We start from the raw sequence: 18,405 nt of genomic DNA, 5'->3' as shown, positions 1-18,405 counted from the left end.
CCAAGGAATATACAAGGAAATCCTTGGGTCCACTGCAGCCAGTTTATCCTTCGCTGTCGTAAGACTAACATTGTCCTGCACTTTCTCTCAACAGTTTTTTTCTTTTTTTCTTTTGCATTTAGAAGCTTACAATGGCACCGAAGAGGCTTGTTAGTGGTGAGAATAAGCTTACAAGAAAGAATGTGGCGACAACCATTGAAAGGAAAAAGGAGATTATTGATGAATACGAGAAATGAGGAAGAATAACCGGTCTTGCAGCTGAGTACTGTATAGCTAAATCTACAGTAGCCACAATACTGAAGAAGAAAGAGCTCATTAAAAGAGCTGATGTGGCGATTGGTGTGAAAAGGCAATTTAAGCAACCTGCGGCAATGGAAGAAATGGAAAAATTGTTGATTGGATAAACCAAAGGCAGATGGCTGGTGATTCTTTGTCAGAGGGCATAATTTGTGTGAAGGCTAGGCTGCTGCATCGTGATCTTATTTCTGATACTACATCTGACTCCAATGATGATTTTAAAGCAAGTAAAGGGTGGTTTGTGAATTTCAAGAAAGGAACTGGAATTCATTCTGTTGTGAGGCACGGCGAGCCCCCAAGTTAGGAGTAAACATATCCTCTATGTCACTTTGTCACCAACTCCCACGATGGATGGTGGGAGGGACAGTGATTTCATGGTGTCCGATTCCGCCACCTCTCCTGCGCCTTGCTTCTACACCTCAGGTCTCTCGCCATGTTGCGTGGAGACAACTTTTGAATGAGAGTGGTATCAGAAGGGCTTTGGAATTATCAGTTTCTACAATAATATAGAGTGAAGATAGTGATGTTGTAGGCTCTGATACGGATATAGGAGATTCAACCACTGAGGGGGGGTGGGGCATTCCACCATCACCACCAGCAACTCCTATTGTATGTATCTTATATATGTTTTTTGCAAAAAATATACAAATTAGATCACTTTGCGAACATTTTGATAGAGAGAGAGAGAGGGGATACAAGGGGCCCGTTTTCTATCGCTCTGGCCAAGGCCACTGGACCTGATCGGACGCAAGGCCATGTACACCGATGGTACCACCTCTTTCAACCTGTGATTGGTAACCATAGCGTCTAGTGACTTCTGGGTTTTTGCATTGCAAAGAGGAAGAGTTACTTGTGGGCAGAACACCATTTCTTCTTGCTTGTTTATTGAATTTTCAAGTGTAATCAGTATGTGAATACTAGCTATTCTGTATGTTTCTCACCAAACCTCCCGAGTTAGCGCGAGCTAAAATTCCCAACATCCTCGAGTTTAAGGGGTTAATTGTGATGAAATTGGCCTGTTTAAAAAAAAAAAAAAAAAAAACTACCAAACGTGATCTATATAACAAAGGAAGAGAAGTGTTTGCCAGAGCACAAGCCCATGAAAGACAGGTTAACCCTGCTTCTGTGCGCCGAATTACCTGATTTATAGGTATCAATAGTCAAACTTTTTAATACTTGAACGGCCATTTGTAACTAATTAAGTTCAAGTATTGAGTCTCCACTGTATTTTTACCACTAATAAACCTTTGGTGTTGAGATAAGTTTATAAATGAAGAACTACAGATAGAATGCAGGAGAATGTTATTTTGGTGGCCATGGCAGTAAAAGTCACAACTGGCGGAGGGGAAGTGGGATGCCAGGCAGCCTTTGTTTACAACCACGGGTGTAGACGTTCGACTAGAAGGTATTTTTTTTAGCATTATCAAACTTTTGCGTTCGAGTATTGAAAAGTTCGAGTATTTAGATGTTCAAGTATTGAGTCTTCACTGTATATGAAAACAAATAACTAGTTTCAAAATTAGTGTTTTAGTGTTTTCTTGACAATTTTGCAAGAAGTGATAACATTACTTTATGATGTGAAAGAAGAAGATTGAAGTTTCAATTGGTCTTTCTGCTCCTGCCAGAAATATAAAAATCATGTGTACTTATACGTAACGTTGAGATGTGTATCACTATTTCATTGGTGAATTATTTAAAGACCTGATCATATACTGCATGGCTGGGTTGGAATGATATTGCCATCGAGTTTCATGAAGGTTGTCAAAGGTGATGAAAAGTGATTGGATGAAAGGAATGGGAACTTCTGTATTTTTATTCCTACACTAATGTCTCTGAGCATGTCAGGCTTGTATATAGATGGACAGATAGTTCAAATGACAAATAGGTAACTTGGAAGAATATTAGTTCTTTATTTCATAGGTATAACATCTCTAGGTATTTTAGACTAACACCAAATGTTTTACCTTATAAATTTAGATATGCCAAAACTATTTGATAATGAAGTAGAGATGATAAATCACTATTTTGAAATATGAATAAGTGATCCATTTCTCTTGTTCTTAAGAATGAAAATGTACTTTATTTACTATAACATGATGTGCAAAGTACAGCATAAATGATTTTATTAGCACTGAATGTATTGATTATTATATTAAAGCACAAGCACTAGAGATCAAAGTTACATGGTAAAGAAGTGTTTTTCCAAAATAGCAATGATAAGCAAAGACAAATATAATAAGTTTTGTAAACCTCTTTATTTTCCCCCCATTTTGTGTGTTCATGTGTGCACGTGCATGTGTCCATGCTGTGTATGTATATCTAGGCTGTTGGGGGGGATTGGGGGTGAGGAATCTTAATAGAATATGAAACATACTTTGGGGCTGCTTTCAAGTGAACACAGTTTTGTGAAGAAACTTACAATTGCATAAATATTATGTTCAATGTAATTTCATATGCCTCAAGTTCACAAGACACAGATGGCATTACATTACTTGTGTATTAACAACCCACCATTATTTTTCTACTTGCAGGACATCCAGTGACATTTTTATTATCTCTAGCTCTTGTATTTCTATGATTTTACAAATATTCTACAGAAGCAAGTTATTTGTATATCCTTACATCTGTCTGTTTATATCAGTTTTGTTCTCATACAGCTAGCCTTCACCTATGTATGTTATAGTAGGATGGTATCAGGAAAGCTATAGTTTGTACCAATATGGTTTTGTAGTGCATATACAGCCTGTTCTTTACTTTAAGTTTCAGTTGATGTTTTACTTTTTTAGTACGAATACCTTTTTTGCTAACTCCTGCCTAATGCATGAAATTTCCAGAGATCAAAACCCCACACACACACACACACACACAGGACATAATGTGCATAGCTTTAAAGAAAAGTGAAATAAGTAGAGATATGGAGACAGGACACTGAGCCCTGCTCAAACCCTGTACAATATAACTAGGTAAATACACACACACACACACACACACACACACACACACACACACACACACACACACACACACACACACACACACACACACACACACACACACACACACACACACAACACAATTGTAGAGTTTAGAAAGTGCAATAGCATCAAATTTTTTTTTTTTACATATACTATGTGGATTTATTTGGAGCAAGTAGTAATTATATATATTTAGAGCAAGTAATAATTATATATATATATATATATATATATATATATATATATATATATATATATATATATATATATCGATGCTCACAAAAATAGTTTTATGTCCATCACTAGGAATAATTGCATTGGTATTCATGATGTAGTTTTGTTGTGGGATGCTTATTTGAAACTCGTGAGAAATAAGAATTTCGGCTCAATGAATTTTATTTTTTTCTCTCTCTCTCTCTCTCTCTCTCTCTCTCTCTCTCTCTCTCTCTCTCTCTCTCTCTCTCTCTCTCTCTCTCTCTCTAACACACACACATGAGTATTAGCTATTTAAAAAAAAAAAAAATTTGTCTACTTGTGATGGGTCATGTATAAACTTCTGAAAAGTGCACCCAATGGCTTATTTATGTCTGAATGTGGAAGCATTTCCATCACCATGCTGTTGGCAATACACTACGCTAGATATCACATTGTCACTGTTCATTTTAATTGTCGGAGTATTGATATGAAAGTCAATTATCATATGAGGTATTGAAGATACATCCCTATTATTGCATGACACCTTTTACATCACAGTGTGCTTCAAACATCAAGTTGTAACACATAATGAATTTGATATAGTTTATGAAATGCATATATAATTGCAACTGTAGAGTATGTTGTGTAATATACATTGTCGAAAGATAGGGTTCACATAAGCATGAAAGTAATATTGATGTTGATTTTTTTTTTTTAATAGGAGAACAGGAAATACTGTAGTTAAGAGAATGCATTTTAGAAACTTGAAAGTAGAGATGGTGAAGGGACAAACAGTTTTTGAATAAATACATATTTTGATATCCATTGTGGATTGTCTACTACCCTGTATTCCTTTTAATACTAGTCACCAATAATCAGAGGTGAAATAAAAATGAAAATTGATCATTCATGTTTAGTAAAAAAAAATAAATAAAAGTATGCATTTTTTTTCTTTTTCTTACAATTTTTTCAGTCACTTGGCATTCAGCGGATAAGAGCCCATTCGCACTAATCGGTGATGATAAATCAGTGCCATATCTGTTGGGTCCTTCATTTTCAGTAAAAACTCCCTGGCTAAAATGCCTTAATCACTTGGACTGAATTTGAATATTAGCAAGAAAGACAGGCCAGTATTCTTTTTATGCATCTCTTGCACCTCAAAATACTCGCAAGGAATTATTCTTTATGTTTTCAATATCTTAGTTTTTTCCTTCATATGAAACATTATTGTTTTACTTTTATCCATCTTTGTTTCTAATTCTAACTTTTCTTACTTCCTCTACCTTCATTATTTCTTGCATGGTGTCCACTACATTATTAGTTAACAGCATCTCATCATCAGCAAAGAAAAGTAATGTCATATTAAAGTTTTCATCTCTATAGCCTTGTTGGGATCTTCTATTTCTCTTTTACTGTACAAGTTGTTAGTTTGAAGAGTTGTTGAAGTTGCATACTATATAGCTTCTGTCTCCCCACTTGCCACCTATTTTACCTCTTCTATCCCAATTCTGTTTTGGTCCTTTCACTTGTATACACTGGCTAAGAAATCAATGCAGTTTAGATTTTTTTCGTTTTGAATTTGCAGTTGTATTTTTTTTTTTCATATAACTTGTCCACTCATTATTTTAGGATTACAATGTTATTTTCAGGCCTATTTCCTTATATGAATCCTGCTTGCGTTTTTGTTTTTAATCTGTTTTTTATTATATGCGCTTATAACTCCGATTACGACCATCATTAATTAATATCCAACGTTAGTTAAAATAATCGGTCTCACATCCTTGGTCTTGTTTTCTTTATTTGGGTATCATTGTACATAATTCGTTCCAGTTTGCGGGTATCTGACCTGACTAATGTCCCTTTTAGCTAATGCGCGTGCCGCCAGGTTTGGTGTGAACGCGATATCGTGATTCGTGAGGTTTTTGTAAGCAATGTAGTTAAGTAATTTCTTCCTGACTGATGCCATTTTGTGCGCATTATCAGTATGTATGACATATTATAACATTGTTACCTTACAAAAAAAAAAAAAAAAGTTATACACATGCACACCTTTACGTACTCACTAGACAAGCTACACATCACTAGACAAGCTACACATAAACGAGAGAGAGAGAGAGAGAGAGAGAGCTATATATGTATCGTAATAGGTAGGGATTCTTGACTTGAAAGTTGAAGATACCAGGAGAGGAGACGCTATCCTCATTTCACTATTAATACTAATAATAAATAAAAGGGATACACATTTGAAGAAGTAGATATCAGATAGAGAAGCATGAGGAGGGAAAACCTACAGGGAGTACGGTAGATGATGGAGTGACTCATCTTTTTCCAGACATTGAAAAAATGCAACACATTCATCCGATGGACACACACACACACACACACAGATGGCTGGGAATAGGGTAGGATCGGACATAAGTCCTTATAGAGAGATCGAGGAGGAAGGGACCACAGGGAGTATGTCTCCGAAAAGAAAATGTAGAAATAATTATACATCTAGATAAAAAAATAATAATAATAAATAAATAAATGAAAATAAATAAACTAATAACTATAAACGGGATAGAGAGGCACGTTTGGTTTTGTTAGCAGAGAGAGAGAGAGAGAGAGAGAGAGAGAGAGGGGGATAGGGGGAAGGAGTACGGTAGAAGAGCAATAGTAGAAGGGAGAAGATGCAGTAAAAAAAAAAAAAAAAAGTAGGATGAGAAGAAGAAATAGAGAAAATAAATATGGGAAAAAAGTAGATTTGAAAATTAAACAGATAAAGAGATCTACTAAGATACAGGGATGGGGAAGGAAGGGACAGGGGGAGAGGGTACTACCAAGAAAATGGACGTAGGTAGCTTTCAGAGGAGAAAAGGTTGAAATATTTCCACAATAATACCTGAAAAAAATATGGATAGAATAAAGACAATGAAAAGAAGCACGTTTACAGAGATACAAGAGATATAAGGATGGGGGATGGGATGGGAGGGGAGGACATGGTGAGACATGCAGGGAAAAATAGACATATTCCTTTCAGAATATGAATCGGGAAAGGAAATGAACATAATAATTGCAGAAAAAAATATGGAAATTGTAAGGATATGAATACGAAGCACGTTTAAAAAGATACAGGAGATGAAAAGATGGGGTGGGAGGGAGGTGTTGGCTGGGGAGGAGAGTAATGGGAGTAGGGGGGAGTGGTTTTCAGAAGAGGAGAAGAAGCTGCGGCCCGGCTGGAGTGCGCGGTGGTAATGGCTGCCATGGTATGAGACTGCCGAGGATGGACGAGACTTCGAGTCAAAACCAGCTGGCAGGGAGTGGAAGTCCGGCTGGTGTGGCCAATAGACAGAACCTAGAAGAACCCAACCAACGAATACAGTACTCCATTCCGGGGATACTCCACTTTATCCAGCATGAATGGGCCAGATTTGAGATGGAGCGCTCGCAGTGGGAGTTGGAGAGGGCGGAGCTGCAGGTTTGTTTTCTCGCCTTTATTCCCTTTATTACACACATTTCCCTCTTTTTATGCTAGTAGGGGTGTCATTCCTAGCTGTGGGTGGGACAGACGGGGGCATAGGGCTCGAGTGAAGGCGGGAGGATGGAAAATAAGGCTGTGGAGAGGATAGGGAGTATCATTGATTGACGGTGATCAGCTGTTGTCCAGTTCGCTCCTCCCTCACCTCCCTGCCTCTCTCGCACCTCCACACACACGCCCACGCACGCCCATGCCTAGATTCATGGTTGTTGATGTCCCCGAGGTGTCAGTGGCCTCCCCCCCCCTCCTGGCATGGTGGCAACAAAGAGGGGGGAGTGAGGGAAGGCTGCTCACTCCGGGGGGAATACAGCCACTCCAGGAATAGTAATGGGGTCAGGAAGGGGCAATGTGGTGGTGCTGTGGTGCTATTTCCAGCTTCATGCAATAGCGAAGGGACAGGCTTGTCAAAAGTTGCCAAGAGATGTGGTTTGGAGGGTGTGTGGGTGGTGAGCTTGTGGGTCGTGGATTGTGGTGCTTGTGGTAGGGTCAGAGTGCTTATTATGTGTAAAAATAAAATTAACCATCTTTTATATAAAAATCTTATCTTATTTTCCAGTTGCCTCACCCTTATAAAGCTGCTAAGTTGTCATGAGTGTCACCTCTATAGTCCCCTCATCAAGGGCTCAGTGTCTCTTTGGGGGAGTGTGTTTTGGAGGTTGCAGTACCATTTTTTCTGTGAATGAATGTACAGGTGTGATGGGCCACTTCCTTGTGTTCTGTGAGGGATAGTGGAGGCAGCTGGGCATGATGCCCTGAAGCCATAGGCAGCTGTGTTGCTGAGGTTTTGTTCTCATTGATGCATTTTTTTCCTAATAGTACTTGCATACTTTTCTTTTTACCTTTTTATCTTTTATGTCCATTAATGAAAAGTTAACTATTCTGAACATCCTAGAGATCCACCATACACATTCCTATCTATGTGTGGGTGACAGCCAGTCTGACATATAAGTATTGTTTTTGTCTTTTTATGCCCATTAATTATAATATTAGCTTTTTATAGGGATTTTTTTTTAAACTTCCTTGAGACATGCATATTCTTATGTAACTGAAGTGGCCTGCCTGATATTTTGGCAGTGCAATGCAGCCTTGGAGGAGTGAGTGACTGAATGGTACTTGCTGAAAGATGTAATTTTAATGTACCTTTTTCTGCCTAACTGAACTTGCTTAACATTATGTATATACTGTTAATTACAGGATTTACTTACATCCTCCTTACATGCAATATTATGAGGACTGCTGTGAATACACTATGCTTGGTTTAAAGCAGTAGATTTTTTACAGTTTTTAATGAGCGCAAACTAAACTGGATGAAGTAGAAATGGAGGCAGAAGAACAGAGTTTGCCACATGTTACACATACTAGAACTAGTGGAATACATGCTCATTGCAGTGATGATATCATGCTACAATTTTGTTTAGTATGTTCTTTGTTTTTACATTTACCATGTGTACAAAAATAATTATTAATGACATGCAGTTTTTTAATCTTAACTTTCCATTGCATCACTGCAGTGTTGCATCTCTTTCTATCTTCTGCTGCTATTTTCATGCTAACTGCTCTTCTTCACATGCTAACTGCATGCCTCCTTTTCTTCCTCAGCCTCACTGCACGAGACCACCTACTTTCTTTCATTCCTATTTTGTCCACCTCTCTAATCAATAATTAACCAGTATTTTTGATCATTCATCCCATTCTCTGGTTAGTTCAGAAACCCCCTGTTTGCTTCTATATTTCCTCCTTTCTATGACTTGATTGCTTTCAAGGAGATCTCAGTATATTTTTTTCACTTATTTTATTTTTATTTTTATTTGGCAACCGCTTTTGGGAGCTAGCAACCACATGGGCCTTTTTTCTGCATATTGTTTTTCTTTGGTCAATTGTCCCTTACATATAGAAGAAAAAGAAAAAAAGCAAAATCTATTTAGCAAATCTTGGGAACAGCACTTTTGTAATTATACTTTTTCTTTGCTGTTATTACTGAAGAGTTAAAAGCTTAAGATGATGGTAATCAGTAATCACATGCTAAAACCTCTAGTAACTTAAACATTATCCATTAGGTATATTCAGATTTTGTTGGACACTAGCTTTTTACATCATCCTGGTCTCATATATGTTTTTTTCATTGAGGTATCTGTATCTCTTATGGCAGTGGTGAGGTGATGGTTGGGAAGAAAATCATAAGACATAAATTCTCAGTAGCGTATGTTGAAAGCTGTGCATGATTTACTCTGCTTAAGCACACTCCAGGTGTAAAGATAAGCTTGCTTTATCAGATGATATGGTGGTTAGCACAGTTTTGTGTAGGATTTGTATTGTTGAGTGCTTGAGGTACTATAAGTAAGAATGTAAAGCAAGGACAATGACTTTGGAGGTGTTAAAAATAAAAGGCAATTTTGACTTGTCTGTTATGAGATTAACTTCATTCATAGATTGGATTGGATGCCTTGAGACAGGCTGGTGGATGGTCTTTCATGCCCAGATTGGCTTAAGTGCTGTTGTGTTGTACCTTTGAAACAAGTTTATTTTTATTGTCTGTGGAAAGAGACTTTCAAGATTATTAAGTAAGCTGATGGTGTATTATCTATAAGATCAGTTGTTGATGTTAGAGAGTCATCAGAAGTAGCTAATTCATAAAAGAGCATATCAATGGAAGGCAGTTTCTGTGAGAGGAAAATGTCTCATGAATTTATATAGGAAGCTGTTTTTATGTGAGTAAAATGTGTGTTTTAGCTGTTATATAACACCAGCAAAGACCTTTTTCTTTTTTCTTTCAGGGACATAATGTAGGCAGTGAGGAAAGAAAAAACTATCACATTATTTTGATATGGAAGCTGAGGATGTATGAGTGAAATGTTTTGTTGTAAGAAATATAAAAGTTGATGACATGAAATGCTAACTGGCCAGACTTTATTTATTTATTTACTTGTTTATCTATTAACTTATTTATTTTTCTTCTGATTTATTTATTCTATTTATTTACTTTTTCTTTTTGCTTAGAGGAGCACTACTGTGGAGGGAAAAATAATTGATTTACTTGGAAAGCTTGAATGGGTGAAATATGTTATTAGTTGTGAAAAAAAAATGTATAAAAGCCAATGAGAGGCAACACAATCAACCTAGGCTTTGATTTCCTTGGCAGGGATGATCAGATTTGTCTAAGTTGAAGAAATGCTTAGTTTTGTGGTAAATAGTTAAAATATATTATAGATATGAAAATATTGAAATGGTGACAATGCTGACACCAAGAACACACCCTTGAATGCTTTCATCTAGCCTAGAGTAACATTGTTGTTGAAGGGAATGGTCAGGTTAGTAGATTAATAGAATACATAGGATTGTAGGTGAATAAATGGAATATATATCATAAATGTTGTAATATCTAAATGGTGATGCTCTGTAACACCAGCAGCACACCCTTTAATTTTGTTGCTCTCAGGGACATTACTGTGGGAGGGGGATGATGCTTCCCTTTAATCATGACCCAGTGATGGGCCACTCATCATGGGGAATAAAGGGCCTAACACTGGAGGATCTGTCTTTCTTCCCTATATTGATAGAACCTTGAGTACAACTGTGCCAAAGGTAGGATAGTGGGTTTGACCTTTGACTTTTTCTTTTTTTATTATTATGGAGTGTGAGAACCAGCACACATATTGTCTTCAGTTCACCTTAAAGGCACAGGGAGGAAAAATATGTGTAGAATTGTCTAAAGAAAGCTATGTGTATTATCATTATCTTTAAGTTTGAGTAAGGATTGACTTTTTTATTAGTTTGAGAGCCAACAACCTTTTAAATGTTTTTGGCTCACCTGAGTGTTACTGGAAGGGAAAGTATATGCATTATGTTATATTGTATAAAAATTTCTTTATTCTTTTATTCTAATATTGATAAAGTGTAAAAGATAGTTTTAGTTTTTTTTTATTTTTATTTTAGTTGTGTTTGGTAAGGTGTTGTGAAATATCAATTTGTTAAGTCTCATTTCACCTTTACATTTTTGTGTGGGTCTGTGTTTGGCAGGAGGTAAGATAAGACTTTGAGGTGCTTCCCTTGCCTGCCAGTAGTGGGTGGCTGTGTGGATGCAAGACAATGCTATACTGTTTCACTGAGAATGTTCATTATTCATTTGTTCATATTCATAACAATACCTATTCAGTGCTGGTTATCAAGCTGTTGTCTCTGCAAATAATGGGAGCCAGAAAGGGCTGCTTGTCTCCAGTTAAGTTTTTAATTTGCAACTTTTCATGGGAGACAAGAAACTATTATACAATTAGTGGTTTCTCTGTATAGAAACTCTCATTGAGGAAACTAATGATATAGGCCTTTATGTAGTGTGTGTATTTACTTAGTTGTATATTATAGAGTTCGAGCAAGGCTCATAGTGACCTGTCTCCAAATCTACTTTTATCCAACTTTTCCTTAAATTTGTGCATAATTTCTGCTGCTACAATCTCTTCACTCAATCTGTTACAGAGTGTGTGTGTGTGTGTGTGTGTGTGTGTGTGTGTGTGTGTGTTATATATGTGTGTGTATGATGACTAGGTGGAAATATAGAAGTGGATATATGCCTAATTACTTCATAAGGAGATATACACTGAAATGTATTTATCTTGAGTGACATTTGAAGTGAGACACATTGTATTTCTCTTTATATCTATACTATGAAGTAGTGAAAGGGAAGCATAGATATTCCATCCATGCACTCTTATCCTTCATTGATCTCCTTGTATGACTGGAATACGTTGTTTGGATGGTTTGGATCACATGAGGTCTGCTATAAGTTAGGACTGGAAGCTTTCCTTCAGTTTTTTGCAGCTCCTCCCCCGCTGGGATGGTTTGTGGCAGGGATTATAATGAGCCGTAGAGATGTGAATTTATATCATGTATCTCTCCTGACATAACTCAGCCTGTTTCTCAGCTTCCTGTTACCTAGGATGGGCACTGCTGGGGTTGATTTATTTGCAATCTGTTCATGTCAGGCTCACATTTCTCAGCTTTGATTGGGAACACTGACTGATGTATATGATTGCTACCTGTGGAGTCACTTTTATTTATCTTCAATTTTTGTTAATTAGTCACTAATGATTGATGTTTCAGTTGAAGGAATGTACTGTTAATGGTATGACATGTTTTTCGTCAAAGTATAATATAAAGTAATTCATTATTTCCCGCCATAGTGCCCCAATATTATAGAAGAAAGATTTGCCTGTCATTAGAGTGAGTCACTGATTAGTTCTATGACAGTACATTAATATTTCAGCAGGTGTCAGTCATCAAGGTATGAATCAGTCTTGAACAGTACTCTATCATTACCTGTTTCTTCCATCTGTGAGTGTATGTGTATGTGTGTACTTATTTTTTTGTTTTTACTTGTGTAGCATATGACCTTGCAGAATGGGAACTTAAGGTGCATCTTGTGTCCAAAGGTTCTCCATGAAAATGAGATAAACATTTGTAACTTTGATATCAGATGGTACATTTTAACTATTATTGTTATTGTTTTGTTGTCATCATGGGTAATGTTCTATTCTTTCCTTCCTCAGGCAAAGATTGCCTTCCTGAATGGAGAGAGGAAGGGGCAAGAGAACCTCAAAAATGATCTTGTTAGAAGAATAAAGATGCTGGAGTATGCCCTCAAACAGGAAAGGTGAGACAGAAATTAAAATTTATTTGAATCATAATAGATTTGCTTCAAGTTAGAGGAAAACATTGTGAAATATAATGAAAGAGAATGAAGTATGTGAAAGAAAAGGGTATGAGGAATGGACAGCATTACAGCATGCAAGAATAGGCATAAATAGAGATTCTTGTCTCTCAGCCTGGAGAAGTTCTTAGAAACATGAAGCACACATAGATAAATCAAAGAAGTAACAGGTAAATATTAACACTGATCTCACTTTAATATCAGTGATGTATATAAATAGCATGTGAGCTGATTAGAGGGTCGTTTATAGTCATTCTAATCATATCATGATAATGAGGAACACATTACAAGGGAGAAGAGCAAAAGGCCACTGGTGGATTTTTTTTTTTTAATTCTTGAAAGTTTAGTCGATCAGTTCGAGAAAATATCATGCTGTCATTGGAAACCTATGTATTTTATATAAGTGTGGTAATGAGTAGCTCATGAGGAGTAGTACAGCAGAGATGGTATGATAGAGTTGTAATGTAAAAAGTCCAGAGAGGGGAAGGCAAGAGGAGGGCCCCTCATGTTTCTAGTCAGCATGGGTTTTGGCTGAAGGACAACTGGTTTTGCATACATTTTTTAAAAAGAATTGCATTGAGAAGTGTTGCTATTTTGGAAGTTTGATTATAGAGCATAAGAGCAAAGTCATATGTTGAACTGTTAGGAGATCATTTTCCTTCAGACAAGAACTAACTCTCACTACATATAAAGTGAAGACTACATGTGTGGGAAGTGTAGTGCTCTATGGTAGTGAGGGTTTGTTTGTTAAAGATGATACTACCAAAAGGCTGGAACATTCTAAAAAGAGCATGGTGAGGTGAATGAGCAATGTTGCTGTGTGACCTACCCCTGTGTGTTAGGAGTTTTGATGCATACGTAAGGATTGAGTGGATGTTTTAATTGTTTGGGGAAAAGTATTGTTTGTGACATATTAATCTTTTACTGCTTAAGTGAATATTACATTTCCTTATTTGAGTAACCTTATATTATTTTTCTCTAACAATTTTTCAATGCAGAAAACTCTACATAGAAATAAGTATACACTATGTAGGTTTTTTTTTGAGTTGTCATGAAATACTAGAGGTTGCCTTTTTAATACAGAATTTGCCTTTTAAAAATTGTGGTAGCTTTTATTGTGATATTTGAATCTTAGCTTTTAGAAGATTATCACTGGAATTTAGAGAGAGAGAGAGAGAGAGAGAGAGAGAGAGAGAGAGAGAGAGAGAGAGATCAGTTGGACTTCTTATCTTTTATCCTTCCTGTATATGATGACCAATTGTAAACTTTACTAGACCTTTCCATGCACACAGTTCTTGTTTGTTGCTGTTCTATCATTTTTTTTTTAGCTACCTTTATTATGATTAATTCTACATTTTGTTTCTCATGACAAGTTTGGTCCTCTTCCTTTTACATAATTTTTTGTTATGTGTATTTTTTTATTTATTCACATTTTCAAGCCAATTTAGAGTTCATTACACCACATGCAACAGTCCCACAATGTTGTAATTTTACTTTTTTGGTATCATATTTTTAAATAAGTTAACTGTAATTTTGCTCTTTGTTTCATGTCCTTAAACCCTTAAACTTGATCTCAGGTGCTATGGCTCTTTGTTCAGTTTCACTTCTAATCCATGCTTGTAAGGCTCAGGGCACAGTATGTCAGGTTATAGTTTCATAATCCTTCCTTAACCTCTACACGCACATCTCTCCCATTCATAATCCCTTCCAAGGCCCCATGACTCACATCCCCTACACTGCGCTTATGTGAGGCCTCCTTCCATTCTTATTTACTTGAAGAGTCTGCAAGCCATCAACAAATGGCATATAAATTATATTGACATGCTAGAATCTAGGGAAGTTTTTTTAACAACTTTTTGTCTCTTTTCAGGTAGCTAGTCATATTAAAAATTTGTAAGGTGTTTATTGAATATTTTTTCCTTTTCAGTGAAATTGTGCTTGTAAAAAAGAAAGCCACAATTATGTTAATTCACAGATGCATTTGGGAATAGGCAGGCATTACCCTTTTATAACAAGCCTTCCTCTTTAGTAATTCTCAAAAGATTCCCAGTTATTTTATTGAATTGGAGCTAACTTTCTTGAACTGAGGACATGCCAGCTTATGATCCTCTTCTTTGTATTGACTTGTCGTATGCTATTCAATATTAATCACATCAATGAGTGAGTTGAGCCAGAAGGGATACATGCAGCTTTTCAGCCCTCTCAATTGTTTAATGCATGGAGCCCCAAACAAATTGCCTAAGAGACACAAATGATCAGTGCAATCTTTGACTGTCATCTTCATGCTCAGATGTATATTTGAGAAAACTAATCTGGAAGAAGAAATGCATAAGCATAAAGAAAACTGAAAATAGATGAAATATTTTGCAAAAAATTGTTAATCTTCACCCCACCCCACAAAAAAAAAAAAAAAAAAAAAAAAAAAAAAAAAAAAAAAAACATGCACACATTTTTGTTTTCATCACTCAGGCTCAGATCAAGTTAGGTTTTTTCAATGGTACATGGTCCCAAATAATTGTAAGGGACATCAATGCATTGGGTTTTATTTTGACCTGTTATGACCTGGTTCTCTCAGGGCCAAGTACCACAAGCTAAAGTATGGTACAGAGCTGGTGCAGGGGGACATGAACCCTCCTGTAGAGGAGGGTGGGGAGGAGGTACGTGTGGATCCTGATGCCATCCTCTCTACTAACACCAATGTCTCCTGGAAGCAGTCACGGCATCTTCTTAGACAGTGAGTATGACTTGTGGGTTAGTCGACATCACCTTGTTTGCAGCCTTCATAAGGAGCTCTTTGCCTTGTCTCCATTGTCTTAATTATCTAAATGGTACACTCACATCATCCTGTTTGTATCTTCTATTGATGCCTCTGAATGAAGCATCTACCACTCCCATCACCACTATCAAACGAGCCATGTTTCATCATCAGTTTCATCATCATTCAAGTGTCGGTATCCTGTGTTACCACCACCACCACCACCACCTTCCTCACAGCTATGTCATCTTCATAAGTTCTAGTATTTGCACTACCACTGTTTCCACTGTAATCATTATCACATTCAACATTGTTATTATTTGTATCATGATTATCACTATCACCTCTACTACCATCTTCTGTTCCTTGTCCTGTCTCCTTCCTTGAATCTAGATGGTAATTGAAGTTTAACATTTCAGAGACATATATTAATTTCTGATTGAATAAAGAAAACATGTGATTCTATTATTGGCACACCACATTTATAACACGTCCTATGTAATGATGTGTCCTTCCAGATACCTTCAGGAGATAGGCTACACGGACACAATCATTGATCTGCGGAGCAACAGAGTGAGGTAAGTCTTGTCTGGGAACCATTTAGGGAGATTGTTGAGGACTGAGAGGACTGTTCTTGACGTCTGCAAAGATCATCGAGGCATGTCACCTAACACAAGTAGAGAACATTGGCTGAAAGAGGGCTGATAACAATGCTGACTTGCTGAAAACATGCAGATTATTGATTCAGATACTGACGTATTAATACACCATTTATATAATGTTACTCTTCATTCCACACTCAATACTTACTTATATATTTGACTGTTGCTATGTTATTTCCTTACTATTAATAGAAAGAAAGGCTAGAAGATAGAAGTGGACTAAGAAGCAATATTTCAGTCCTATACTTACTGTAATATATTTCGAAGTTTCACCAAATATCAGCTGATGTGTTTAGGAGCAAACTGGAATGCTATTTGCAAGACAATATTGGACTAGCCTTTATTTGTGACTGGGTAATTGTAGTTGTGATAAGCATATAGGATTACACTACAAAAGTTTCTTGTTCATTTATAACTTGGTTCAATGAGTGAGTTATAACTTTTCTGTGCAGGTCTTTGCTTGGCATCAGCAGTGGAGAAAATGAGGAGAATCACAACAGCACACCAGCAGTGAATGGTTCAGACACCACCAAGCGCCAGCCAGACCCCAACCGCTGGAATGTCTCAAAAAAAGTATCTTCCTGCTATCATATACATTGAATTTATTTTCTGTGATTTTGTTGGCTGAGTGTACTCTGCAACACATTGGATTTTTTTCCTGGTACATGATGCAGTCTCTCTTTTCTCTCACAGCCTCAGTCAACCTTGGAGGCTCAGATACGAGATGCAGAGAAGGCAGTCATTGACAACTTTGCCTTTCTAAGGTCTGAAGGTAAGGCATCTTATTTGTGTTTATGTTCATATGTTCATATGTGCATTTATTTGTTTGTATTTTTACAGGATTGAGTCAAGCTCATCATGTACATTTAAAAAAATCTATTGATCGTATTTTTGTTTAAATTTATTCATATTACTTGCATACACACCACTTTTTCTTTTAATGTTTTCCACAGATCCAACACTCAATTTAGAACACTGTTCTTTCATATCCTTATACCTTTCTTAATAAGCTTCCTGTTATAGCTTTTTTACTCTTTTTTTAGTTGACAGGTCTTTTTTATCTACTTTTCCTTTTTAGGTTACATATTTGTACACTATAATCATGTTTCACTCATATCTTCAGGGATGGAGATGGACGAAGATGACGATGAGGAGGATGCTGAAGAAGAAGAGGATGTTCATGGTCTTAAGAGTCCAAAGGCTGTCAAAGTAAGTACTTTCTCCTCTCTCCTTCACTTAGTAATCTTACTCTCCCAAAATTTCATTTTTCCCCCTTCCTTTTAAAGAACATTTATATGACCTGAAATAAGCTGGCAAGAGATGAATGGAAATTAGGGTAATTATGGAGGCTAGAAATGGTTAGTGATGATCATGATGATATATGATAATCAGACATGGGCCTGTGTACTTAAGGGTGAGTGTAGTAACATACTCTCTTTGTGTACATAGACGCTGGATGTGGATGATGTTGATGGGGAGCCAGTGGAGCTGGACCACGAATTTCCATTCCTACCAGATGTAGAGGACAACCCACGTAAGTTACCATGTGCTGGCTCCACACACTGTGCCATGGTTTGGTGTGTGTGTGTGTGAATGTGTCAGATTATTTCAGCAGGGATTGACCAAATGCCTTTTTAATTTGGTTAAGTTTGAAAGAACTGTCGTAGATGTTACAAGATAAATACATTGTGTTTGAAGATGTACTGATTTGCATTGTGAGGGTAATGCAATTATGAAGGTTGTTTTTAGAGGTAAAGCTACAGGTGTGACTGCCAGATATCCTGTGAAGACTGGTCCATTGTGTTGGTGGTGCTGAGGGTAAAGAGTGGTGGTGTGTAGTTATGGTTACCATTGAAGAGATATGCTAGTCACCAGTGATATGTGAAATGTCACCAATTAGTAGGCTTTTGTAATCACTAAATGTTAGATGGAAAGATTTTTCCAGGTGATAGTCATCCTTTGTGTAGTATTATTGCCCTGAGCAACTTGTATATTAAGCAGGTCCTGTTGGAAACTGTAAAGTCATCTGAATTACCACTTAAGGGTGTGATTGGCTACAGCTTCACATCTGCAGTGGTAGAGCATGACTGGTCAATGATGGCTGAAGTGTCTGCCAGCTGTTTCATTGTATTATTGGATGCAGAGGAGACACTTGCTCTCCTCCAAGTATAAAAATATGTTAATAGTTACAGAAAGATTTTTAGCACATTATTTTGTATGTATAGTCTTTATTTAACTTTGATTGGCATTTGCTCTCTAAATTTTAAACTGATGGCATTGCATGAAAACTCTGGATAATT

At 36.8% G+C, this 18,405-nt stretch overlaps 1 protein-coding gene across 1 annotated transcript in view; it reads left to right on the top strand.

Moving 5' to 3' along the window:
- Positions 1–6,656: 6,656 nt before the first annotated feature.
- LOC123509384 (striatin-3-like) overlaps positions 6,657–18,405 on the top strand; it is a 28,100-nt gene continuing 16,351 nt past the window's right edge. Inside the window, exons 1-8 of the mRNA XM_045263659.1 lie at positions 6,657–6,927; positions 12,528–12,631; positions 15,264–15,422; positions 15,962–16,021; positions 16,558–16,678; positions 16,799–16,877; positions 17,229–17,314; positions 17,555–17,639. Coding sequence (XP_045119594.1) covers positions 6,718–6,927; positions 12,528–12,631; positions 15,264–15,422; positions 15,962–16,021; positions 16,558–16,678; positions 16,799–16,877; positions 17,229–17,314; positions 17,555–17,639 — 904 coding nt within the window. The 5' untranslated portion in view covers positions 6,657–6,717. The remainder of the gene's footprint in view (positions 6,928–12,527; positions 12,632–15,263; positions 15,423–15,961; positions 16,022–16,557; positions 16,679–16,798; positions 16,878–17,228; positions 17,315–17,554; positions 17,640–18,405) is intronic.

The sequence above is a fragment of the Portunus trituberculatus genome, chromosome 27 (genome assembly GCF_017591435.1).
Source record: "Portunus trituberculatus isolate SZX2019 chromosome 27, ASM1759143v1, whole genome shotgun sequence".
Lineage (NCBI taxonomy): Eukaryota > Metazoa > Arthropoda > Malacostraca > Decapoda > Portunidae > Portunus > Portunus trituberculatus.
This window is presented reverse-complemented; position numbering and strand designations above follow the sequence as displayed.